Source organism: Rhinolophus sinicus, linkage group LG02, assembly GCF_036562045.2.
Source record: "Rhinolophus sinicus isolate RSC01 linkage group LG02, ASM3656204v1, whole genome shotgun sequence".
Taxonomy (NCBI): Eukaryota; Metazoa; Chordata; class Mammalia; order Chiroptera; family Rhinolophidae; genus Rhinolophus; species Rhinolophus sinicus.
In genome coordinates, this window is record NC_133752.1 from 185731331 (window position 1) to 185744540 (window position 13210).

Here is a 13210-nt window from a genome sequence, read left to right on the forward strand (position 1 = left end):
ACCACTGTACTTGGCTTATTTTCCAATTATATACTACTGTTATGCATCTCTAACAATATCTACTATAATATATATCTCTTGTTGTAAAGATAAAATCCAGGAAGAAATTATTCAAGTTAATCATCATAGCTTTAGAAATATATTTTGACTGAAGAGGGCAAGATAAAGTTGATGTGGATTCATCATTATTAAATTTCCCTTGTTAAAATAGGAAACATTTCTTATTGACATTTTATCTGTGAAATTTAATCTTTAACTTTATAGAGTAACAAGTTTTAAAGACAATTGACCTTCAACAAATTGAGTGAGTAGGCTATATTTGATACCTTGTGTTTTAAGTCCTCTATCATTATAACTTCCCAGGGCCTTCCTTGTAATCCCATAAGCTCATTTATCCTGCTTCTCCTGCAGATAATCATAAAAATGAGAAAAGCCCCTTTGATGGAGCAAAAAGATGAAAGTGATCATAGGCTGGCCTTCTCTGGCTACAATGATTTCTAGTCCTACTTTTAAAGTGAAAATTAACACTACATAGGAAAATTGTAAAATTTTAAAAAGAATTACTTTTTGCACATAGATGAAAAATCTGACCTTCAAATAATGCTTGTTTTAAGTTAAAAAAGAAAAACTTACACTCATTCACCCCTCTCCCTGGAACCAGAGAGTACAGTTAGGAATCAAATACAGCAGTCCCAATTAGAGACAACAGGCAACTACATTAAGATGGTGCCAGGTGGGAAGAGATGGTGCCAGAGAAAGGAAGGCTTTCACTGGTAAAACAGATAGTCTAGACAGTAACTGGATAGAGAGGTGGCATGAGGTGATTGGCAATTTTAATAAACTGATAAGAAATATAGATAAAAAAGTATGGTTGGAGGAAGAGAAAATAATGAGCTTAGTTTTGAATGTAGTGAGTGGTGCAGACAACTGAAAATTCAACTCTGGAGGTCAGAAAAGAGACTGGAAACTGGGATCTGAGAATCAGCCATGTGAAGTGGTGGATTACATAAAATAGCTGACGAGAACATGTAGAACAAGGTACTAAAACTTGAACATTTCACTGTGACGTTCATCTATAGTCGAATGATAGTTCCATGCCGTTTACTGCGGCGTTTGACGTTACCCCACGAGCTCAGTGTCCCAGAAAGGAAGTTCAGGAAAGCAGATGTGCATTTTTCTCTATTTTTGTGTTTTTCAAGAATGACTAACAATAGGAAATGTTTATACTTTAAAGTAATCATTTATTCTAATAAAATGTAGCATCTTAACTGTATAATACTCAAAAATATAAATACTGTAATTATTTTCTGTGGATTTTTGACACATTTTGGAGAACAAACTTGTGATCAATTAACACAGTGAAAAGGTTAAGAAAGACTCAAATCAAGAAGATGAGCAAAAACAAAAACAAAAAAATAGACTAAGAAGCAGCAATGAAAGAGGTGGGAAAATGAGGAGAGTGTGGGGTCTCAAAGTTGAGGGTAATAAAAATTTCAAGTAGTGAATCATCAGTGAAAAATCTATAGAAGGTGAGACTTTGGGGATTTTGCTATTAAGAAGTCATTAGCACAGCGTTGCTTTAACAGGGGACAGAGTATCAAAACTGGAATACAGCTGACAATGACTCTAGCATTCTATAAGAATAGCAGTACTCTGCCTAGCAAACTTGAGCTCAAATTCTCAAAACAATTAACACCATACACTAGATAAATGTACCACATTACCAAAGCTTGATGCCACAACTGACTACTTTCCAGCTACTAATATGTTCACTTTTACTCGTCTAAAATCCAGAGAAAATTTCAAGTGGCTACTCCCAGTCTTTAATTTTAGCGAATCCATCAGTCAGTTCTGTCATCTCTCTCTGAAAATGAATTCTGGACTCCAGCTATGTCTCACTGCATCCCCTGCTATCACCCTGATCCAAGCCCAAATCTTCTCTAGGCTGTATCACTGCAACAGACTCTCAGCTTGTCTCCCTGCTTCAGTCCTTGACCCCTGTAGCCTTGTCTCAATACAACAGTCCAAATAATCTGTTAAAATTATCTATCAGATCACATCCTTCCTTCGTTCATAAGCTTCCAGTGGCTTCCCATTTCACACAAGAGCCAAAGGCCTTGCAATGGCCCACAAGGTAATCTCATCCCTTGTGATCTACTTCCTCTCTCACTTGGTTCCAGCCCTATTGGCCTCCATGCTGTTCATCTAGCACAGTGGGTCTCAAATTTTGATGTGTATCAGAATGGTCTGGAGAGCTTGTTAAGATACAGATTGCTGAACCACACCCCCAGAGTTTCTGATTCGGTAGCTTTGCAGTGGGACCGATAATTTGCATTTCTAACAAGTTGCTGACTCAGCTGATCAGCACACCACAGTTGAGAACCATTGATCTAACGTATCAACAACAGTCTGTCTCTGGCCCTTGGCACTGCCTGAGACATCCCTATGTCAAATAGCATCAAAAAATAGCAGTAAACAAATTAGTATGTGGAAACGTAGTAACTCATGGCAACAAGCTATGATAACATGGTATAGTCATCTAATTCATGAAGTCTTAATTGCGTAGAGAACTAGATAATTCCTTCAGTTTATGGCTCAAATATCTTACAATCAGTGACACAATTCTTGACCTATGGAAGACACAACTCCACCTCAACCTTCCCAGAGAAAGGCCCAGCTAGATCACCTTGCAGTGAAGACCACAATTGATAAGCTCCTCCCATGTGCTGAGCTTTTAATCAGCTTTGGCATTTCCCTCTCTTAAATATGAACAGACAACTAAACATAACCAGATGTTTGGTGAAAATGTTTAATATAAAATGTAGACGCCACAAAAAATAAACTAAAGTTCAAGTAAAAAGATTAAGATTAAATTCACCTTTTTTCAGTTTTAATGGTAATGGGTAATCAAATTAAACAGAATTTAATTTAATATTATTTTTTTTAATCAGATTCCCAACATCCTGGCATATTTTTAAATGAATTGGTTTGTTTAATCTATTATTTGAATCTAGACAACTGCTAGACAACGCTCAAGAATGCTGCTTGTAGAAATATTAGGTTGGTGCAAAAGTAACTGTGGTTTTTGCAATTTTTCTTTTAAACTGCAATTACTTTTGCACCACCCTATTTCTTTGAGGTAGGCAAGCCAAAATTTCAGTTTTCCTGGCAAAGTTATTGAGTTGTTTAAATGCTTGTGTGCTTAACTATATTTATCAGAACAAAGTTCATTTTCCAACAAAATGAAACTAAAGCTACCTCTTAAATCTCATTCTAATAACCTTCTCTCTTAAATGTTGCCCCTTTTACTTCTCAAGACCTCTTCTTTATTCTCGTCTCCTTCCAAAAAAACCTCTTGGATTGACTTCAAACCTAAGTGATCCATCAATTCTTAAAACATAATGCAAGTGTAGATCCTGGGAAAAGATGGCAGATGGAACACATGTATATAATTTCACTAACTCTGAAAACCTTAGTAAAACTACATAACAGTTTCTGTTTTGTTTTTTAAGACAAAAGCTAAAGGTATACTAGGCACACATTCCAGCTGAATGCCAAATGGCCAAGTGTTCAAATCAATATTTAATGACACTAAATGTCACCATTATACAACGAACTTCTGGGATACTAGAATAAATGTGAAATTCAATCAATTTTTTTAAATTCCATTACGATTTTGTTATTTAACTTTTTAGAAATAATTTCTTAACTTTCAAAGCTTCTAGATTGATCCTGTGATCAGTATACTTTATTACCTGTAATACTACATAGATGCTCATTTTCAAGAAACGTCATTAGAGAATCAAGATTGTTTTTCACAGTTTTGCCAGTCTCGATACTACTGAGAATGATGGTGTTACCAAACTATTAGGCTTTCTTTCCTCTCACATAAGATTTGTTAAGATAAAAGGCGTTGCTTCCTCTTTAATTCCTAGGTGTGAAGATTTAGTTGATAATGATGATATAATTTCACTGAAAAATTTCATAAACTAAAGCTTTGTACACTGCTTGATGATGATGCTTTCTAAATATTTTCAAATGAGTCCAAGATGGTTGCCCTAACATATAATTTTTATTTTAATATTTTATACATACTTACTGCTTCACATGATCAATTGAGAAAAATTGTCGTTAAACCTTGGATCTGAAAGTCTAACAATGGAGAGATGTAACTTGCTTCCAAGACGACAACGACAGCAACAGCAACAACAACAACAAAAACAAAAACCCACCAGAATTTCCATCGCTACCTCAGCTTTTATTGCATACATGCTAATTTCAGTATCTTCTGCACAGTAGAATGACAGGGCTTTTATAGCAGATATCACGTAAGAGTTACGTTTACACCTCAAGGTACATCTATCTAGTTACTTAAAAAGGCTCCAAGGAAAGAACACTTTTTCAGTAAGGAACCACTAGCTATTAGTAAATCCTAGTATTGGTACCTTCAGAGTACAATATTAAGGCCATTTTGTGGAAGTGATCCTTTTTAATATATGACTTCTTTTCTATCTTGTTTTAATATATTGCAGAAATACATCACAAGGCAGCTTCAAAATCTCTTCCATGTCATGCACTTTTTCTTAGGCCAAAAGAAGTTTTCACTCCTCAAATCTAGAATCAGTAGTACTCTAAATCTGGTGAGAGGGGTCCCAGCTCCGTGATCCATGGCTTAGAGGGCCCTCCTTTGGCCCCCCTTTAGCTATGCCCCACTCACAGGGTGAGGAGTACATAGGGCCCAAGGTGTGTGTCCACTCAAAGCCTGTGCCTTCTCCTCTCCTAGGCTGTGTTCCAGGTACCTGGGACCATAAACTTCCCTGACCAAATGGCCTGGAGCCCAGTGTTTGGATTTTTCCTGAAGTCAGGCCTCCCGAAGGTAGACCACGCCACCACTGGGTGCATGGCCAACCCAAGGAGTACTCAAGGGTGGCCGTTCACTGGGGCTATAGAAGGAGCTTGGACATGGAGCCTGAAGTACGTGTGAGGTCTTTCCAAGGGCAGGACATAGGAACAAGGGTGGGGAGGAAGGGGGACAGGCCTCAGAGCAGGGGTTGGCTCTCTCTACAACACCATGTTCCAAAATCAAACCCAAGAAATCCAAGAATTCATTGGACTTCCAGATCTCCAAAATGATATATTTGCCAAAGTAGAAAGACAGATATATTTCTCTTAGTCTGTAAGATTGTATCATTTGAAACTACATAGACGTGTTATATTGGCCTCCGGTTTGGGGCCTCCGTTTGTATTCCTGCCCCAGGCCCACCTGTCAAAGTGAATCTGTGTGGAAGGCTTACAAGTATTCGACTCTATTACACTGACATGATAACATTGATGAGATACAACAGTAACCTGGAATGGTCTTCCCAGATTTTGATAAGGCTGACTCACTTTATTATTCGGGTTCCAACTTACACATCACCTCTCAGAGAAGGCTTCCCAAACTACTGAGTATAAAATAGCCCGCATGAATAACCACGCTTCATCACATTACCCTGTTTTGTTTTCTTTACTGCCCTTACTAATATCTGAAAGCATTTACATAAATTCCATGACAGCAGAAACCTCGCATGCCTTGTTATTCCTTTACAGACTAATGGATTCTTACTTTATGCCACATGTTATAATCTGTAACTATCATTTATTTTGTGGCTCAAATCATCCCCGATCTGGCTAGCATCTAGTATGTTACCCTGTATCCTTTTGTTATGTCCCATCTTTTTGTTTTGTTTTTTAAGCATTTCTTTACTTTTTGGCACCACAAGATATTCCAGGGTCATCTTATACTTTTATGCTCCAGCCCAAGGAGCTTAGTTTCTATTGTTCTCCACTCCCTTTAATATTCAATAATTACAATGATTACATGCAAAATTATAGACTAGACTAAAGTGAATTTAGCCAAGTAATTCCACTCAGTGAGGTTTGGTTTCACCTTAATGACTAGTTGATATCCTCAGACATGATCTCCAGCTCACTAACAAACTACAGAGATAAGCAATGGGGTTATATACATAAATAGTAACTTTTTAAAATAATGACTATCAAAGTTTTATCAAGTACCAAAAATATTGTGTATTGGTGCTCAGACCGAGACCCTAGGAGAGTCCATTACAATGTAGAGGAGACTATTAGGTTTTTGTCACTGCTGTTAGTGACTCGTTTTATAAACTATGACATACTATCCTGTGCAGGGTAAACAGAATGTTCTGGAATGTGGCTTATTCCATTATGCACTGGCTCTGCTTCCTCAGGAAAGTTACTCAATGTTCTAAGCCTTAGTTCCTTCTCTGTAAAATAGGAGTAATAGGTCTTATTTCGCAGGGTTGTTATAAGATATCCCCGTAAAGCAGTTAGTCCTGACACACTATGAGAGCTCACTAATACCCAGTATGCCATCATTGTCCTGGGCAGGGTATGGCTATCTGACCTTTCATATATAAGAAAGGGACTCAGCAACTTCCATAGGGCACATGCAGCATTTCCTCTTAATTGAGCAAGCCAATAATGTTAATAAACATTATTTAATGCACTTCCTTGCCAAGTATCTGCTTCCCTCAAGAAACCTGAGGGCACTCACAGTTGCCTGGGGGCGGGGGGAGAGGGCAGGAGAAGATAGTGCTCTCATCAACAACACAGTTGTTCAGCTTCCACATCTTGGTTATCTTTAGATAAACAATCTTTTCCCCTAGTTCATAGATGAATTCATTTGCTGTAGCTTCTTTAAAGGAAAAAAAAATACCTCTTACACGAAAGGCATTGCAGTCAGTAATGCACTCTGATGGCTTCGTTAAGTTTTCGCTAACACTCAATGGGCCGATGGCTCATCCAAGTGAACCTGACAAGCCACATGGTTTTAACCATAACGTGGTCCCACAATGGGGAACACCCAAAGAATGCTATAGTGAAAAAAAACAGTGTCCTCTGCGGCTTTTAAACATAACTCAGAATGCTACTAGTGGCAGTATTTTCAAAAATGTTTATCCTTTCTGGATGACTATTAAGCAATATGTAACTAAAGCCTCAAAAGTATGCGTTTTTTTCTGAATGGTAGTCACAATCCTAGAATTTGCTGAAAGAAATAAGAATGCGAAACTGTATGTATAATAATATTCATTACAACGTTGTTTATAATAGAAAAACATTAGACAGAGCCTATATCCAATAATGGATGATGGATTAAACTGTGGTAGAACTACCGGGGGTGCCAAAAAAACGTATACAAGTGGACATTTTGGTCAACGTTGCTCAAGCAGTAGTTCGCCTTAATTGGAAGTGTATAGACGCTGATGGGAACCACTTTGAGCACCTCTTGTAATTGCAGAAGTCACACGTGACTTGTATTCATCTTTTGTTATTGGTATATATTGAGTATTACAATTTTAATACAGTTTTCCTTTCTTAAAATGTGCATACATTTTTTTGGCGCCCTCTGTATATACCAGAAAAGTACATAGCCAATAAAATAATGGTATAGGTCTACATTTACTGATATGGAAAGATAATCATGGTATGTCAATGTTCAGATGGATAGCCTGGATTATAAAAAAGAATAGATATGATTCCAGTTCTTTTTCAGAATATACAGTATGTAGATAAATTATGACATACCTAACTATGTATAGTTATCCATCCAAGTATAGAAAGATCTATACCAAAATATTAATAGTGATTATGTGTAGGTGAAGAATTTGGGATAGTTTTAAATTCTCTTCTTTATATTTTTCACCCTGTTCTTCAGCTTTACAATAAGCATGTATGACTTTTATAATGACAAAAAGTTCAAATGCCAATCAACCAACCATTGAATCATAAAGAATCTCAATATCTGAGTTGTCCCATGTGTTAAGCACTGATGCTAACTGATGTATGCACATTTTAAGAAAGGAAAACTTTATTAAAATTGTAATACTTAATATATACCAATAACAACTGCCAGAATGCCCTGGAATAAAAGGAGGGAAATATCCTACTACTTCTCAGGATAAAGGAGGTCCTATAATTAATTCTCTGATTAGACAACCCAGAGAACTCACGGGGTATCACATCAGGCATAACTACTTAGCATAGCCCTGAGGTCCAGAATTTATCATATAGAGGAAAAAAGTTTTTCCTGATACAAGTTCTCCATAATAGAGGGAAACAGCATTGGTAACATACATACTTTGAAGCAGGAAAAAAACTTACTGCGGTCGATAATCTAGATGCCAATGTCATTTCCAAGTTCCCTTTGAGACCAAGCAGTGCAGGAACTAAAATGAAAACTTCTGTTACTTTTTTGAACACCTCCCAGTGCTGTAAGAAAAAAAAAAAAAAAGGATTTTCTGACCCTCTTTAAAAAGCATTTCAGAAAAAGATGTTTCTAAAAAATCTCAGCCTTTTTTCCAATGTTGCATTTGCATTTTGAATAATAACACAAGTCATTTAATCAATGAACATTTAGCTTACCCTCATTCTCCAGAGCTCTGAAGCCTTGAGTTACTTTAGAAGATCTAGTTAGGGTTCGGAGTGATAGTCACTATATCCCAAAATATATCTAACTTGATACACATCTCTGAGACACTTAAATTTCACTTTATCCCTTACGATGCCAAAAGTCAGTGTAATTAGCGGTTAAGAGCGTAGACTAATCAATCAGATAACATGGGTTTGAATTTTGGTTCCAACACTAATTACAACAACCACACAGGAATATTACAGTAATATTATCTCATTTCACTAATGAAGAAATAAAGATTCAGAGAAGTTAAATGATTTTCCCAAGGTCAAAATATGGGACCTAGAATTGACCTCAGGAGTTCTAAGTCATCCATGTTCTGGTCCCATTTTCAGGGCATGAGGCAACAGGTTGCAGAGCACAGGATCATAAAACGAACACTAAATTGGAAATGAGAAAATTTGCAATTCTAGGCATGGATCTTCCATATGTTGGCTGTGTAATCTTGGATGAGTTACATATCTTTCTGATCTCAATTTCGTCAGCCATGAAATGAAGATATTATCTGCCCTGTCTAGCCCTTGGGGAAATACCATAACGAAAATAACAAATATTAAAGTACTTTATGAACTGAAAAGACCACAGAAATGACTTAGTATCACAAAGTGCTGTTATTAAGAGACAAAGTTCCCAGTATGAGACTTTATGGCCTAATCATATTAATTTATGTCAAAAAATAATAAAAAACATAGTCACCATTAATACCAAAACAGGTGAGAAAAGCACACTTTAACTCCATCTGATAAATGAAAGAAAAATTAAATTTGTCCCCAAAGTTTCCCTAGAGGTTGTTCCAAACAGGTACAGAGTAGGGCCTAAAGAGAAGTTAGGAAATGTTTATCAGATCAGTCTTTGGTAAAAACTTGGCTCAAAGGACTCGCAAGGGAACCCCTCTAGAGTCAAACCAATTAAAAATGGGCCTAGCAGTTTCTTCTTTAACAAAAAGGCAACCATACAAACAGAAGATATTTGCAAACAATACCTCCAATAAGAGGCTAATATCCAAAATATATTATAAGGAACTCATACAACTCAACAACAACAAAAAATCCAATTAAAAACTGGGCAGAAGACCTGAACAGACACTTGTCCCAAGAAGACATACAAAGGGCCAACAGATACATAAAAAACACTTAACTTCACTAGCTGTTAGGGAAATGCAAATCAAAGCCACAATGAGCTACCACCTCACACCTGCTAGAATAGCTATTATTAACAAGACAAGTAATAACAGGTGTTGGAGAGGTTGTGGAGAAAAAGGAACCCCATACACTGTTGGTGGGAATGCAGATTGGTGCAGCCGTTATGGAAGGCAGTGTGGAGGTTCCTCAAAAAATTAAGAATAGAATTACCACATGGCCCAGCAATTCCTCTTCTGGATATCTACCCCCAAAAAATCTGAAAACATTTATCTATAAAGTATATGTATCCCCATGTTCACTGCCGTATTATTCACGGTGGCCAAGACATGGAAACAACCAAAGGTCCTTGGATAGACAACTGGATAAAGAAGGTATATAGATATAGATATATAGATATACAATGGGATATATAAGAAAAGATGAAATACTGCCATTTGCAACAACATGGATGGATCTTGAGATTATTATGCTAAGCGAAATAAGTCAGACAGAAAAAGTCAAGAACCAGATGACTTCACTCATATGTGAGATATAAAATTGAAAGTAATGAAAGGCCATACTGACTGCGTTAGGAGTTGAAGCCTAGAAAACCTTGTTGGACTCCTTCACTCTCCCGGGAATACAAGGTTCCAATCTCGGTTTAAATCCTGGTTTCACCACAGATTGTGTGACCTTGAGAGAGTTATTTAGTAGCTTCCGAGTATTGACTGTCCACTGTATTCCAGAAGCTTTCTGTTTATTACTTCACTTAATTCTCACAGTAACTTGAGGAGGTAGATCTATCCCAGTTCTGCACAAAAGCTAGAAGGCATTGTGGGCATGGAAAGGCTCGTGGGCTCAAGATTCAGTTGGCCTTTTGAATCCTGGCTTCATTTCTTGTGTGACCTTTGTTAAATTCTGTTTCAAACCTCTTCATATGTAAATGTTAGATAATCTTTCAAAGCTTGTTCTGAGGTTAAAAGTAGTGCTCGCCACAGAAGCATGTGTTTTCTTAAATGTCATTAAATAATCTACATTATTCGTTAAAAAAAAAGTAACAAACGAACAAAACAAACAAAAACTCACAGATAAAGACAACAGTTTAGTGGTTACCAGAGGGTAAGGGTGATGGTGGCAAGAAGAGGGTGAAGGGGGTCAAATAGACAGAAGGAAAACTGACTCTGGTGAACACACAACGTAATATATAGAAGATGTATTAGGTTGGTGCAAAAGTAACTGCGGTTTAGGGGCAGTCCCTTAGCTCAGTTGGTTAGAACGCAATGCTCACAACACCAAGGTCGCCGGTTTGATTCCCACATGGGCCAGTGAGCTGCGCCCTCCACAACTAGATTGAAAACAACGACTTGACTTGGAGCTGATAGGTCCTGGAAAAACACACTGTTCCCCAATATTCCCCAGTAAAAATTTAAAAAACACACATGTAATTGTGGTTTAAAAGGTTAAAAATAATTGCAAAAACTGCAATTACTTTTGCACCAACCTAACATTATAGAATTGTACACTTGAAACCTATATAATTTAACCAATATCACCCCAGTAAATTACACTGATTTTCAAATATTGAACTTGACTTCATCCCTAGAATAAACTTTAATTATTCATGGTGTATAATTCATTTTATATATTGCTGAATTCTATTTGCCAAAACTTTGTTAAGGATTTTTCTGCCTATATTCAGGAGAGATATTGGTCTGTAGCTTTTTTTTTTTTTAATTGCATTGTCTTTGGTTGTGGTATCTCAGTAATACTAGCTTAAAATTAAATTATAAAATTTATGTGTGTAGAGTTTTTATAGTACTCCTTTATTATTCTTTTATTGTCTATAGTTTCTGTAGTGATATCCCTGCTCCTTTCTGGTATTGGTCATTTACGTTTTCTCTCTTTTTTTCTTCATTGTCAGTTTACTATAAATTTTCAATTTTATTGATCTTTTCAAAGAACCAGTTATTTGGTTCATTGACTTTTTTCCTATTGTTTTCCTGCTTTCAATTTCATTGACTTTTTTTTTTTTTTTTTTTTTTTTTGCTTTTATCGTTATTATTTCCTTTCTACCACTTGCTTTGGGTTTATTTTGCTCAAATTTTTCTAAGTTTAAGATGGGAGCTTAGATAACTGATTTGAGATTTCTCCTCATTCTAATATATGCATTTAGTTCTATACATTTCCTTATCTGTACTGCTTTACCTGTGACGCACAAATTTTGATGTTATACTTTCATTTTCATTCAGTTCAGTGTTGTTTTTTATTCTTCTGGAGACTTCCTCTTTCAACCACAGATTATCAAAGGTATGTTTAGTTTCCAAATGTTTGGAAACTTTCCTGTTATCTGCCTGTTATCAATTTCTGGTTAGTTCCATTGTTGTTGTAGAACATAATTTGAATGATTTCAGTACTTTAGATTCATTGAGGTTTATTTGATGGGCCAGGATGTGGTCTCTCTTGGTATAAGATCAATAATAGCTTGACAAATGCTATTTCTATTTCAGTTGCTATGATTGTGTGATTTTTCTCTTTTAGCCTGTTAATATGGTGAATAACACTGATTTTCAATTATGAACCAGACTTGTATCCCTGAGATAAACCTAACTTGTATTTTGCTGTTTTGGGAGTGGTCTATAAATGTCAGTTAGATCTTCGGTTAATGGCCTTACTTTTTCTATATCCTTGCTGATTTTCTATCTAGTTGTTCTATCAATTATTTAGAGAAGAATTATATTATCCAACTATAATTGTGGATTTTTCGATTTCTCCTTTCAGTTCTCCTGGGGGCTCTCACTATCAGCTAACAGGATGAAAAATGCTAGCACTCTACCTGCCCTTCTCTGATACCATCCCGGATGAAGTGCTGTGGCACCTCGTTATAGCCCCTCCCCACCCCCAGCTTTACTGAGGTATAATTGACAAATCAAATTGTAATATATTTAAAGTGTAAAACATGACTTGATATAATACACATTTAAAAAAGGATTCCCACCATCAAGTTAATTAACATGTCCCATCACCTCACACAGTTACCATGTTGTGTATGAGAATGCTTAAGATCGACTCTCAACAAATATCAGACATCAAGTATACAATACTGTATTATCAACTATAGTCTCCAAGGTATACATTAGAGCCTCAGAAGTCACTGATCTTGTAACTGAAGGTCTGTACCCTGTTACCAACCTCTCCCCATTTCCCTCACCACCTAGACCCTAGCAACTACTATTCTACTCTGTTTCTATGAGTTTGACTTTTTTTTTTAAGATTCCACCTATAAGTGGCAGCGTGCAATATTTGTTCTTCCCTATCTGGCATATTTCACTGAGCAAAATGCCCTCCAGCTTCAACCATGTTGTTTATTCCAGCCTCCTGAGGTAGAATAATTATTGTCTCAAAGTTTTCTGTCTTGCTCTGTTGCTCCTTTCTTAGTCCTTTAGCTACAGAGCACAGGCTTTTGTTGTTGTTGTTATTATTGTTGCTTTTTTCCTTTAGATTTTGTTGGTTTGTTTTGTCTGCACCTATTAATATTTCCAGGTCACTGGCTTCTTTAGCTCCACATGTGGGATATATGAAGCAAAGGAAAAACCCAGAA

General features: G+C 36.5%; 1 protein-coding gene across 4 annotated transcripts in view; it reads right to left on the reverse strand.

Moving 5' to 3' along the window:
* Nucleotides 1-13210, reverse strand: part of SLC41A2 (solute carrier family 41 member 2) — a 105915-nt gene that overhangs the window by 60314 nt on the left and 32391 nt on the right. For all 4 annotated transcript variants that reach the window (XM_019728466.2, XM_074326246.1, XM_074326245.1 and 1 more), the window contains exon 3: nucleotides 8182-8289. In XM_019728466.2, the coding sequence (XP_019584025.2) occupies nucleotides 8182-8289 (108 nt within the window). The remainder of the gene's footprint in view (nucleotides 1-8181; nucleotides 8290-13210) is intronic.